The sequence below is a fragment of the Elgaria multicarinata genome, chromosome 9 (genome assembly GCF_023053635.1).
Source record: "Elgaria multicarinata webbii isolate HBS135686 ecotype San Diego chromosome 9, rElgMul1.1.pri, whole genome shotgun sequence".
Taxonomy (NCBI): Eukaryota; Metazoa; Chordata; class Lepidosauria; order Squamata; family Anguidae; genus Elgaria; species Elgaria multicarinata.
The window spans coordinates 19,658,188-19,672,901 of record NC_086179.1 but is presented as its reverse complement, the minus strand read 5'-3'; the positions used below and the strand labels follow the sequence as shown (position 1 = coordinate 19,672,901).

At 39.3% G+C, this 14,714-nt stretch overlaps 1 protein-coding gene across 6 annotated transcripts in view; it reads left to right on the top strand.

The window, feature by feature from the left end:
- The window catches only part of CACNA1C (calcium voltage-gated channel subunit alpha1 C), a 609,442-nt gene that overhangs the window by 483,104 nt on the left and 111,624 nt on the right, over positions 1 to 14,714 (top strand). For 3 of the 6 annotated variants that reach the window (XM_063134893.1, XM_063134891.1, XM_063134890.1), the window contains 3 exons: positions 4,501 to 4,633; positions 5,363 to 5,492; positions 12,260 to 12,319. In XM_063134893.1, the coding sequence (XP_062990963.1) occupies positions 4,501 to 4,633; positions 5,363 to 5,492; positions 12,260 to 12,319 (323 nt within the window). Of the gene's footprint in view, positions 1 to 4,500; positions 4,634 to 5,362; positions 5,493 to 12,060; positions 12,121 to 12,259; positions 12,320 to 14,714 lie in introns of all 6 variants that reach the window. The other 3 variants (XM_063134894.1, XM_063134895.1, XM_063134889.1) reach the window with 2 other exon arrangements.

Below are 14,714 nucleotides of genomic sequence, written 5' to 3'. Positions count from 1 at the left end.
GACAGGGTGCTAATTTTACAGTCTAGCTTAAAGACAGCCAAAAACGTTAAGGCTCTTTAAGTACATCGGAGAAGAAAGCGAGCTAGAAAAGATGCAACTATCTGGATGAAACTTCAGAGTAACAGTAGTTTTTCTAAAAAGTACAGAAACATTATTGTCATTATTAGTCAAATTCACTGAGCTTCTGAGTTGCAAAGTACTTCATAGTCTTTATCTTGTTCATCTTTAGACAGGGATCATGAGAGAAGAATGATAGTACAATCCAAGGTGAGCAGGGATTTTAAACCTAGCTGTCCAAAGTCCTGCAATATTTTTTTTTTGATTGATTGATTGATTAATTAATTAAAATATTTATAGAGCATCTTTTGGCCATAAGGTCCGCAAGGTGGAATACAGACTATTTAAACAATAACAAAGATTTAAAACAGAGCATTAAAAACCTTCAAAAGAATAGAATAAAACTATTGGTCAGCCCTTTAATACCAACAAACACTGAGTAGAACAGAAGTGTATTTATCACCTTCCAGAAGCTATGCAATGAAGGGGCTAATCTAATCACTCTAAGGAGGAAATTCCACAACTGGGGTGCTGCCACAGAAAAGGCTCTGTCCTGCATTCCCACTAAAATAACCACTTTTGCTGGGCTTCAGACGAGGATTGTATGTTATAGGCAGATTCATATGGAAGGAGGTAGGTTTTCAAACCATTTGGGACTTTATAGGTAAGAACCAGCATCTTAAATTGGGCCTGGAAACCAATTGAAAACTAGTGCAACTGACATAAGACAAATATCGATGGTCTACAAAGTTTACATCAGAAAGCAATCTGGCTGCAGCTTTTTCTGTCTGCTGCAGTTTCCAAACACTCTTCAAGGGCAGTCTAAGTGGGAAGTGACAAAGGCGTGCATCACTGTGGCTAGCAAGGGCTTATCTAGGTGACCTTTTCTCCTAAGTTAGTTTAATGTGCTAGCACCACACCAGAAAGGGGTGGGGGAAATTTTGGAAGACAAGGGTACTAATTAGCAGGGAGATCTAGAGCCATGGAAACCCACTGGGTGACTTTGGGCCAGTCACAGACTCTCAGCCCAACCTACCTCACAGGATGGTTGTTGTGAGGATCAAATGGAGAGGATTATATATGCCGCCTTGGGTTCATTGGAGGAAAAAGGCGGGATATAAATGCAATAAATAATAATAATAATAATAATAATAATAATAATAATAATAATATAGAACACTGCTGTAAATTTGCTTATTTAATTGCATACAAGACACATGCAATGCCCATATTTGGATTGCTGTAACTAAAGGAGGGTTTTTGCCTTCCCTTGTAGGCTTTGTGCATAGTTTCTTGTTCCTGTTCTTTTCTTGTGGCTAATGTGGGGGACGGAATTGCTCTGTGAAAGGACCCTGCCATACAGTAAGGGGCAGAATTGGATTACCTTCTGGTCCCTTTCTGTCCCGTAAATCTACACACTTAATAAACATTGGTGTTCTAGCAGTCTACAAATAATTGTGTTTAAGCACTTAGCAAAACTCCCTAAGATTAATTTGAGCCAATTTTTTAGTGAAGTGAGGTAGCCTACCTCTTTGCACCAACACTATGTATTTAAAAGGCTGCCTCTCTCCCTCCATGCAATTACTGCACAGTTAAGATTCAAAGATGAGCTGGTTCATCCATATCTAACAATTAGAAAGACCAGATATGAACACATAGTCACCATGGAATTGAGGAGGGAGTCTAAGATGCTTGCTTTGAGGTTTGTTGGCAGGTTGACAGAGTGATCTCTTAAAGACAGTCATTGTTCTGTGTCATCTTGCAGCATTTCTATTTATTGAGCTAATTGCTGGAATGGCACCTATGACGTGTGTGTGTGTATTTTTAAAGTATATTATTGTTGTCCCGTGCAAAAAGCCACATTAGACTTGCTGGTGCTTGAAATCCTCAAAGTGTTCTTTCAGCCTTCCCTGTATCCCCACAGGCATCTAAGACCCCTTCTTGGCATTTCTTCCTTGAGGGTTAGTCATAGATCTCCACAATGCCTGGAGCTCTCATTTTAAAGAACTTGGTTCAAGAGTTTTAGCCTTTAATTCTTCTCTCCTGCCTGAATTCTAAACAAGCAACAAGTCCAAGAATCTATTTCCATCACTTGTTAAGAAAAAGTGTCCCATCCCTAGGGGATATTCTGTGCACTATTCACTTGTCTAGGAAAAATAACAACAACCCAGGTCAACTCTTAACTCCATCCAGTGTGTATGGAGGGGAAAGAAATCAGTGTCTCACTTGCCCAGAATGTTCCTCCACAATCTAGTTATCTTTTATGATGGAAAGTGGTCAAAAACAATTTAATAAATAAACCATAAGTAAACTTGCCACACTCGGAGACCACGTGCACCATATACTACAGGGAAAGACAGAAAAAGCCCAGAGTCTCTAACAAATTTAAGAACATAAAATTGTCCAACTAGTTCAGGCCAAGGATCCATCCAGTCCAGCATTCTGTCTCCAGACATATGCTGTGAACTTCATAGATAGGGCATGAGGCAATAGCCGATGCCCCATAACTCCCCATCCCACCCCCAGTATATAACAATCCAGATAAGAGTTGTGGGTAGGCAGGGCTGGCATAGTTGGGGTACTGCTAAAGTCCATCCCTGGAGACTCCTGGCCCTCCTCCTCCTTGCTTTTCTTGCCTGTTCATCTGCTCTTCCTGAATTAATGAGTGAACAATGAGAGGAGTGAGCAGAGGAGCAGTAGCCTTTATATATCTTGCCCTTTTCCTCTGGGAAATGGTATGGATTGGGTCTATAACAAGAGGCAAATGAATGGGCAGTGACAACACTGGTGAAGAGAAGGAAGGGGGCACTGAGAACTCTTATCCATAAGCCCTGAAAAACATGTCACTGGCACTGTCGGTAGGCAGTTGACCTGGGGATAGATTAATCGCCTGTCCTGGATGAGGCCTAACTCACCCTAAAGGATTAGCTCTACAGTTTTAAAGTTGTCCTGGACTCAGGTCTCTCTGATATCCGTGGCCAAGAGTGTCATCTTCCAATATTGCCTGGTGCAGCGGTTGCAGCCTCTGCTGGATGACAAGGGTCACTGTGACACCATGGTAAACTCAGGATTACAATACTGTAAAATGCAGTAGCTAGGTTCCTAACTGGTGCCTATCATAGGAATTGTAGAATGTTGGTCCTCAAAAAGCTGTATTAGCTACCAGTTCATTTTTTGACCCAATTCCATGCTGGTTTTGACTTTTAACATTCAAAAGGTTTATATCTATCAATAAGTGCCTCCTCTCATATGCTCCCCTCATTCCCTTCATGCCTTCAGACCTGCCAGTGAGGCCTAATGAGGTTGTTCTTGGTGTTGGCAAGATGTTACCAGGACTAAGGCCTTTTCAGTGGTGGTGCCCTTGCACGGGAGGCCTGTCTAGCTGACTCCCATTAAGGGAATTTGTTACATTTCTCCAGTCCAGAAGGGCTTTTAGCTGCTGAAGTTGGGGTTTGGCATTATAAATGTGAGTCTGACGGGATATGTTTAGTCAATTTTAAACATGGTTTTTACCTAGATATTGAAACTGATTATTGATTTCATTTAATATTCTACTTTTATTTGCTGTCTCCTTTTGCATTTAATATTTGCGTGATACTGTGACAACCCACAGTTGGAGTATTGGTGGTATTTAGAAATAAATAATATCATGGAGGGTCAATTTGGTTTCTCATGATGAATGTCTACTGCTAGACCAAACTTCCATTAATTTGTCTATCTGAAAATGAGGATTGAAAAGTGAAATAGCCCAGTATTCTCTCATGCAACTGACAGCAGCTGTCTGGGGTCTCCAGAATGGGCCTTCCCAGCTTTTCCACCCGAGATCTCTTTCATGGGAGATGCCAGAAGTTGAAGTAGGACTTTGCACTGACTTCCAGTCTTTACATGTGGGGAACTTAATTTCCAATTTTAAAAACACAGAAACTTTTGTGCAGTCTTAAAATAAAATAGGGCCTGAAGTTATTAATGCAGGAATTTGAAGATTAGGTGCATGTTGGTCTTATGCTGCCTTGAGTGTCATTTTTGGTAGAAAGGTGGGGTACAGGTCAAATAAATATTGAAATGGTCTTGGATCCAGAGGGTTTGACCTATATACCATAGTCTTCCTCTTCCACCATAAAGAGGTAGGTATATACTGTATAGAGTTACATACATTCCCATGAATGCCAAATTCCAATGTAGCATGTAGGATTTTTCAAACCTTTGAGCTATGAAGCCTGAAACATGGTCTCTGTTACCTTGTCCTGTCATGAGGGAATGGACACCATTTTCGAACTATAGTAGGAGAATTTCAAAGGAGCCCAATACAATAATTAGAAAATGCTTATCCCTATTTACTGTACTACAGTATACTTCACCAGACAGTTAACCATATCTGTTGGAAGCAACCTAGTAAACTATTTCTGATTAATAGGATTAAAAACTGAACACGTTGCCTTTCAGGAGAGGAGGAGGAGGAAGAGCCTGAGATGCCTGTTGGGCCTCGACCACGCCCAATGTCTGAATTGCACCTCAAGGAGAAAGCTGTGCCAATGCCAGAAGCCAGTGCTTTTTTCATCTTCAGCCCCAGCAACAGGTATTTTGAGGTGGCTGTTTTGTGGTAACATTTGCCAACCATGAAAAGTAGATATAATATCAAGCTACTATGGAAGTCTGGAAGGCATGTGTTCAGAGGCATGTCTTCTTTCATGCTGGCCAACTGGAAAACTCCATGCTGTAGGGAAATGTATGACCCTTAAGGCTTTTTGTAAGAGACAAATCATAAATATTCTGGAAGTAGGAAGGAAAAAAGGCAAACTAGCTAGGCAAAATGGCCTAATGTTTACATGCAGTGCCTCTCTGCTTTGGTAGAAGGAAACTATATTTTGGCTCAGTAAAATCTCTTTGAACCTTCTCAGTGGGGCAGTAATAGTTATAGACAGCCCAGATGGTGATTATGGTAGCCATTAACTGTGGCCTAGTTCTTAGTAAGGTGACAAACCTGTGTCTGAGCTGTGCCACTTCAGACTGCAGGTGGAGATTCACAAAAAACACCAGAAAACCCTCCACATAGAGAAAGTAGATATGAGGGAGAAAGATCCTAGCCCAGCCTTCTAACTAGCATGCTGGGTTTCTGTGCAATGGGAATGTTTTGTACGGAAGAGCATTCCATCATGCAAGTCCTGGCACAGGTTTGCACCTGAAACGAGAACAAGAGACCTATGAAATCAATGGCAGGTATCAAACATGCCTTAGGTTTCATTTTCTCTCAACAATGTCTAATGGAAATGATTGTGTCTCTCCTTTCCTCTTTCTTTCTTTGCAGGTTTCGAGTCCACTGCCATCGCATCGTTAATGATAACATTTTCACCAACTTGATCCTCTTTTTCATCTTGCTCAGTAGCATCTCTCTAGCAGCTGAGGATCCTGTCCGACATTACTCCGTTAGGAATCAAGTATGCCTCCCACCCTTCCTTCCTCACTCCTCTAGCTTGTTCAGAATGAGGTTCATAGCCTGATGAGGAGAACTTACTAAGTTCCTCTATTCTGCCTACACTAAATTCATATACAGATTCTAAATTCTGTATAGATATGCCTACCAGCCAATGTTGTGTGCAAGCTGCACCCTGAATTGTGTGTGAATCAATCTCAAATTCTGCACTTAGCGATTGAATTACACAAGTTAAGTACATATTCACACTTTGACCTGGTATGATTCTATTTGGCTTCTGGGATTCAGAATTTTATTTGAGTAAGCTTTGCATGGCAGAAGGTGAGAGAGAAGATGAATGAAGAAACAAATGACACAGATGTCTGAGATGTGGCAAGGGGGTTGAGGAAATAGTACTTATGAGGGATTGTAGGAAGTTGTGAAGACAGCAAATGCTCATAATTTGGTTGTTGAAGGCCCAGCTACTAATTTCAAAGCCTTCCCTATATATTCTCTACATACAGCTAGAGGTGCATATTTCTAAACTGGCACTCATAACTTGCCTATTTCAGTTTCTGGATAGTCCTTCACTTAAGGTGTTTCAGGTAGAAAAGCTTTTCTGTATTTAGTCTGTACATATTACTTGTCCTGCCCCCTTCCTAGCCATTGACTTGCTCCTTTTCTTCATTTTGGAGCTCCAACCCATTTTTTTAATGGTGAATTTGTGACATCCATGTCACCTATAGCACAATCACCTTGTTAATTTACTCTGCAAATTTATTTGTAAGCAGAAAATAAATAACCCGTGAGTGCAGGAGGAAATGCAAATGAATAGGAAAAATGCAAACCCACGTATTTTGTCATATGTTATTGCCCAGTAAATATGACAAAGGGCATAGCTACAGTTCAATCATCTCTTTTTTAAAATATCACTTTAGTTGCCATATATTTCCCCAAAGATTCCTCAAAACTGCGGTTAGCTGAGGGTTCTAAGGGCCTTGATAGAGAAGTCTGACCCTGCTCGTGAAACTATGATTGCAATGGATCCCTAGGGAGAAGGATCATCTAGTAAGGCTGTGAGTCTGTACACACTTAACTGGGAGTAAGTCCCGTTAAAATCACAGGAGCTTAGTTCTGATGTATAGGATTGTACTGCAAAAATTTTAAGTCTATAATGTAGATACTCCCAAAGAGTGAAGGACTGGACAAAATATGAGCTTTTCTCTGAGACTTATACACTTGCTTTTTAAAAAAGAAAAGTAAAAAAGCTAAAATGTTCAGGACAAGTTCCATACTGGGCACTATGGGCAGAATACCCATAGCTCCGGCTGTAATTTCTTTGGGGGATGCGTGTCAGGTTTTGTGTTTCAAGTCCTCAGTCTGCATTGCAAATAGAAGAATACAGACATTAGGAAAGGGGAGTACCTTAAAAGACCTAATTTGGATTCCAAGAAATTTCTTCTATCTCCAAATCCCTCCATAGCCATTACAGTGTTCCTCTTTCTGAGATATCTGGGACCTAACTTAATCATGGTTCAAAAGGGAAGAAACGTTGAGTTTGTACCATTTACAGTGGGAGAAATCCAACAGACATGTAATTAGAAGCATCCTGCTTTTGTTGAATTCAGTTTGGGAAGTGTGTGTTAACTGTTTCTCTTACGGAGCTGTGGCAGGATTATCATGAAGACAGCTTTTGGCACCTGGTACTTCACACACTGTATTATTGAGGAATTTTGAATAAAATGGTAAAAATGTAGGAAATCCTATTTAGTGGCCTAATATAGTGCTCAGTATACAACAGAGATTACAGGTGCAAGCATACAAATAAATAGCTGATAAATGTGAGCATTTATGTGAGCAATCCTATTTCCATTTATTTGGGAATAAACATAATTGAACCCAGTGGAACTTACTTGCATAAGAAACATGCATAAAATCAAGCTGCAAGATTTTCTTCACCTTTGTGTATAGTTTAGCACTTCACTTCAATGGAGAGTTATTCTATCTCTTTAAAGATAAAGTAGCACAACATAATATTGTATAACTGTATTGCCAAATGAATCAAGTTTGTAAACTAAAAAGCTTATTTAATTATTTATTGCATTTTTATACCACCCAATAGCCAAAGGTCTCTGGGCAGTTCACAAAAATTAAAACCATTCAAAGAATAAAACAAACAGTATAAAAAGCATGATATAAAATACAATATAAAAGCACAACTATAATAAAATCAGCAGCAGAGCAGAAATACAAATTTAAAACAGCAAAATTAAAATTAAGTTTATAGACTGTTAAAATGCTGAGACTAAAAAGGTCTTCACCTGGCGTCTGAAAGAATATAGTGTAGGTGCCAGGCGAACCCCCTTAGGGAGCTCGTCCCACAGCAGAGAAGGTCCTCCTCCTAGTAGCCACCTGTCTCACTTCCTTTGGCAGGGGCTCACGGAGAAGGACCCCTGAAGATGACCTTAGGATCTGGGTATTTATTTATTTATTCAATTACATTTATATACCACCCCATAGCTGAAGCTCTCTGGGCAGTTTACAAAAGTCTCTCTGGGCAGTTTACAAAAGTACATATGGGAAGAGGTGTTCCTTCAGATAGTCTGGCAGATAGCTACCAGTGTTTTTGTGCTACAAAACTATGATATTAATAGGCTTTGAGTTAAAGAAAATAAGTCTTGTAATACAACTATCACAGCTGGAGATAAGGGAACAAAAGTACTATAATGATATATTTAGACTCCCAAAACACACTCACCCCAATTCAGCAACCTCTTTTGGTGCTAAAGAACACAGGGAGCTCCTGCATGTGAGGCCTTCCAGGTTCACTTCAATTGAGAAGACAGCTGATCTCTCCATTGAAATGAATGGGAAGCCAGTATGTGCATTAATTCTCTCTGCATGTGCATCAGTATGGATTCAGAGCTCTGAATCTGAGTACCTCTGCTGAGTATTTGCATAGAAAAAAATCTGTGATGACTGTGAGAAAATGTGCAGCTTAAGTCTAGCTACTCAGTTACGAGAATCATATGGTGCAGTTCACTTTGGTATGAAGGAGGGAAATCACATGTCTGAATGCTCCCCAATGCAAAAAGTTTCCTTCATATTAGCATTTTACTTTACTAATTTGTTGTTGTTATTATCATCATCATCATCATCATCATCATCATCATCATCATCTCTCTTTTCTCACTTGTGGTTTTTCTAGATGGACATGGTGGGCTTTGTGAAGTCATGCTGTCTTTTACTGATTCAGAAATTTCCTCACTATTGAACATGTTTTAAGTATGTCTGCTTTCTGGATGTTGGTGTGGATGTATTTTGGTAGGCCCAGTTTTTGAAGGTTTTCTGTATAATTTTTTGATGTGATACCAGTGACTGATGTGACTAATGGAATAATTGTGACCTTTTCACCTTGCCATAGTTCTTTAACTTCCATAGCCAGTGGTGTATATTTTCTCTCTCTTTTCCACAACATTTTTGTTGCTAGGTTTAGCTATGTCAATGAGGTAAGTGGGATTTTTTTTGTTTACGTCTGGCCGATTGCAAGGTATTGTCTTGTCCATATGTTCTGTCCCAGTATCTTTTATAATCCGTATTTATTTTATTTTATTTTATTATTATTATTCAATGGGAGAGCATTCAAACATGTGACTCCTTCACCTTCATTCTGGAATGAGCTATACTGTGTGATTCTCCTGACAGTGCACCTCAGCTCCAAAATACCATCCCATATTGCAGGTAGGCGAATGAGTTTCATTCCTGTAGAGATGGGAATAATGTACTGACTGCATTTATCCAGAGATAAAATAATTCTGGGTTTAATGGATTACCCTGCCTTCCCCAACAGTGACCTCCAGACATTTTGGATAACATGTTCCAGGATTCCTGACCATTGGCCATGTTGGTTGGGACAGCTGGGAATTGAAGTCGAAAACTTCTGGAGGGCTCCAAAGAACAGCTGGATTATCCTGTGCATGGCCGTTATTAACCTCTCCAAATTAAGCAGGAGGGTGTGTGGGGAACTATGCTCTATATCTCTCTTCATATGTAGAAGAATGGGTCAGTCATACTACCTCTCTCAGGCCTAGTTAGTGAGCTAATGCTACTTAAGTTGGCTGGTGAGAGCTCACACAACGGAATATGCCCTGCTGAAAAACCTTCCTATGCATAGAAAGCTAGCATATGAGGGAGAAAGCTAGGCTAGAACCCTTCTTTGTGTCATGATAGTTTCTGTGTGGATAAAGTTTTGTGGGTTTGGAGGAGCATTCAGTCATGTGAGCAGTCTGCAGTGGTATTGCCCATATGCAAGGTTATCCTCTCAGATAGAACTGGTTTCCAGAGCAGCGCTTGGACCAGCTTCCTTTAGTGTTCCTCTTGGGTATATGCTCCTGTATTACCTTCCACACTGTTCAATAACTTGTCTAATTCTTCAGTGTTCTCTTCATTCCTTCTGAGTGTGGCCTTTTGTTTGCATAGTAATTCAACTATGATTTAAATAAGAATAAACATGCCATCTGGTCTCCAACCTGCTGGTAAACAAGGCTGTGTATGCAGGTGCTCTGTAATCATTTCCATTCAACACACAATTTGTAATACGCAAAAGGCATGTGCTAAGAGCAGTTTTTATCTCCGATTGCCACCCTATACACAGCAGCAGCAGGACACTCCAGGGACAGGAAACAGCTGCAAACCCAACATGACCAGAGTGTTAAACTGGGCTCATTGGGATTATTGGATACAGGCACAGCTGTTAGAGATCATCTGTAAATGTGGCTCATAGGTACTGCTGATGGAACAAATTCCTAACAAAAAGCTTCCCGTTACAATATATAACACTAAGGTTACAATCCTATACTGTTTACCTGGGAATAAGCACTGCAGAATTCAATGAGACTTAACTTATGAGTAGATAAAGGATTGCATTGTAAACCTAAGTTACACTAGACTTTTTCTTGCCCTTTCAAAAGTTGCCCAAATTCTTGAAAAAGAAGCATAAAATTCCACTTGGGTTGCCATCTCCAAAACTCTTAATCAGGAGTTGTTTAGAAGCAGTACTGTAAAGTGTAGCATCCTTTAACACCTCCTAAAAACACATATTTTCACACAGGCTTTCCCTGGGCTGTAACTGCTGTTGGGTTTATTTTGGTCATACATGGTATTTTTAATTTTTTGAAGCTTTATATTCTGTTTTGATTTGCTGTGTTCTATAGTTTTAATTGTAAACTGCCCAGATGCCTCAGCTATTGGGCAGTATAAAATGTAATAAATAAATAAAACTCAGTGACACAGCATAGGAAAAATTCAGCCTTCAGTGTCTATGGACTTGACTGACTAGATATTCTTGACCCATATTATTTAACTTTTTAAAAATGTAAATTATTTGAATTGTATAGTCATTTAATTTGTTAGCTCTTCTACATCCAGTTAATGTGCCAAATAGTCTTGCTCTGATCTTACTTAGAGGTTGTAATTAAGAACTATTCCACTGAATTCAACAAAATAGCTTCAGGCTTGTATGGTACTATGCTCAATAGGACCTCAATCTGGTCATCTTTAATTACAACACCATGGAACTTGGCTCAAAAAAGTTAAAACTGGGAGGAAAGATCAATTGAGTGGCACAGCCTTTCTTCCTGCCTTGCTTAACGATTGCTCCTTAACGTATCTTTACACATGTTCTGTCCAATCGGCTTTTCATTTGTGAAGTGATGAGGTTTCTGTGCTTCCCCTAGAGACGATAACTCTGTAAGGTTTAATCAAACTAACTGGAGTTAAGCGAAGAAGAACACAATCACAAATTGTACTTCTAACAATGCAGTTAACAACATCCAGGGGACACAGGGTTTGATTGCTAACATAGAGGTACTTTAGCATCTCATTTGCCTATGGTGGAATGCTGTCCTCACTTGAGTTAATAGCAGAACTCCTGTTCACTTCAGTTGGAGCTAAGAAGTCTTGCAGCCTAATCCTATGTTTATTCAGAAATATGTTTCACTGATTTGAATGGCAAGTATGCTTAGGAATGCAAGCTTAGTTAAATGAAAGGAAATATGTCAAGATATGGAGTTCTATTTGAATGTTGCTTTACAGCAATCCAGGATCCATCAATAACTCTTGGGCTCCTTTGTACCTGAAACAGTGGTTAAATATAAAGTACAAGCTATATCCTTCGTCACCCCCATAACAAGTCACAATTTGAAGGCATATTTTCCTTCCATTTCTTTATCAATTGCAAGAGGGAAACTTGGATAAAAAATAGTGTCACATATTTCTTACTAGAGATCAAGTTTTAGTTTGGAGTTTAATTTGGGAAATGTTGGAAATGTTTGTTGTTTGACAGAAAAATACTTTGCTTTATCATGAAAATGCACATGCTATAATCATGAACAAAGAAAGAAATCATTTAAATGTGCTGCTTATAGCCTTATCATTTACTTCACCAAGATGTTGCAAAGCCACCTCCTCTGCGTCCCCTTCTTCCACCCTTGTTAAAACAGTTGTACTTTTTGATTTTGGACTGTGACTTGCTTTTACAGCGATCACTCACAGATCTCCCCTTCCCCTGCCCCCTACCCCCTTTTGTTTTACAGATTCTCTTTTATTTTGATATATTTTTTACTGTCATTTTCACCATTGAAATTGCTCTGAAGGTAAAGTCCCCATCTTCTCTTCCATTATCTTCTCACTCATGAGCCCACTAGTTCACTGCTGCTATCTGTCGCTAACACACACACCTGTTTGTCTTGGCCACGCTCAATAATCACTAACCCAACTGTGCTTATTTTTCAGATCCTAGGCAATGCAGATTATGTCTTCACTAGTATCTTTACATTAGAAATTATTCTTAAGGTAACCAATCTGAGCAATACACTTCTCTCTCTTGCCTTTGCTTTGTCTTTGTACCGCTTTAAAACCCTAGTGTTATCTCCACAGACAGGACATCCTTTGTAGCTCAGTAGTGACTGTGTATGCTTTTAAAAATGGTTCCATCTTAATATTAAACCCCCATTGCTTTGTATAACTCTTAGTGTCTTGCCATTTATTAACCCAAAGAAATTATTGTTTAGGAAGCTCAAGGAAGGGCAGATGTCCTGGAGCAGTCTCATCATTACAGGCAGTGATATCCGATTTTTGTAGTGAGCCTTCCCTGTGTAAATCATGCAGAAAACAATGTGGTCTTACAAAATACATGATGTACAGACTATTAATATTCTATGTCATTGCAACAGCCCACTTGGTATCCACACTATTTTCTACAGGTCTTTTGTACTCTTAGGTTGAAGGCAGGGAGTAGCATAACAGACTGGGCTTCTGCATCTTGAATAGTCCTTGACTATTAATCCCTAGTATTGGGGGAGAGCATAAGCCCCAAATTGGGACAGTAGCTCTCTTCTCTGTTTTCTCATAACTTTGACAGTTGTTTCTGCTGTCTTGCTAGAGAGCAATCCTTGGGAAAGATAATATTCAACTCACATACACACACCTAACATGCTATCACTCGTATACATGACTTCTCCTGTCTTTAATATACAGTTTTGTAAAATAATTAAGAAAATGGATACACTTTTGAAGCTGTGTTGTTGCCTGCAGTCCACTAGTATGTAAACTCCAAACACAGATTTACAAACAAGCAGATAAAATCATACTCCCAGTTCTTCCACTAATTGACGTATCCTGTTCTCTACTTTCTCTCATCATATTGCACACTCACCCATTTCCGTATTGGCTGTACAATTTAACTATACAGAGAGGCTATAGCAGCTGAGAGCACCTTCATCCCCTAACTGCGAGTTACTTACCTATCTCACATGGGCTGGGTAAGCATTTTTAATCAACTCCCATGATCCAAACATACAAGTGGACATTTTTTTAAAAAAATCCTATGGCATCACTGCTTTGATGCAAAAGTTGCAACCAGGTTATACAATTTGCTATGCCATTGAATCCCCTGGTAGGAATAGAGAAACACACCTTGTACAGTAATGAAATTCAACAGAGCTTCCCATTCTGATTTCAATGGTGTCTCCCCCTTCCCTATAAGATTGCCATACAAAATGCAAACACCGAGAGGCATCTTTACTACCTTTGTTATGGCAAGAACCCTCCCTTCCCCCAACCAATTATATCCTTTCGTATAAATTCTACTTGAACAGCAGAGTTTATACTTCCTTTCTGATTTATGTCTGATAGATCACTAGTTAGTTCTTCCTAACTTTATTTGGTTTTTGGTGACTTTATAAATTTAATTTATTTCCCACCCTCTTCAGCACATCTTTGATAAACACTGGCTGGAAACTGCTGGGTCGTTTTCAGGAATTTAAGAGTACAGATAAGGTGGTTTGTTCTTCACATTTTAACAACTGTTATTATGTGAGAATTCTTAGATCTGATGTGTATATTCAAACATAAGGGATCACACTGACGTCCCCTTTGCAGGAAATGCTTTCCTTGTAGCAGTCAGGCATGGCTTTCTATAAGAAAAAGAAACTAGTCAGATTGGCTGTAGCAATTAACTCCTTGGTTCATTTGGATCTGGTAAATAAATGTAAAACAAAAATGCCAGGTTTGCTGCTACCATTTGAACAGTGTGACATGAAAATCTAAGTGTACAGTCCTCCTATGCATGTTTGGTCAGAAAAAAAAGTCTGACAGATTGAGGAGAGTATTTTCAGTTGTCTTGCAGTGAGAGCAATGCAAATAATTTAGAGATTTCTCTGTGCAAAGAATTTATAGATTCTGTGCATTTCCCCATTTTCCAAAACATACATGAAGAAGGTTATGCTACTGGCTGCATTGCCACTCAACTTTTTCCTCATAGAGGAAAATATTACCTACAAAATAACCCTGGGAACGCTTGGCACTGCTCTGATTGAGTTAACATTTGGCGTTCCAAAACTTGAAGAGGTTGCAAATCTTGATTCAGACCCATCTCTGCTATCACTGTTGGTAAATACCAGACTAGAGATGCTTTTTCTATGTACACAAAGTGCCCTTTGTGATATGGAACAAGTATTAAGAGCATTAGTTTGATTTTTACTTAATTGTAGTGCTAAAACTACACTAGTGAGACAGCAGTAGTCTGAAGGATTTATGGTTTAAAAACATAAATTCACTCTGAAGGATTTATGGCTTAAAAACATTATGACAACCCTCCTAAAAACTGCAAACCTAGATATGTTCTCTCTTGGGAGAGAGTTCCACAGTCGTGGCATCACTATGAAAAGCCCTTCTTCATATTGTCATA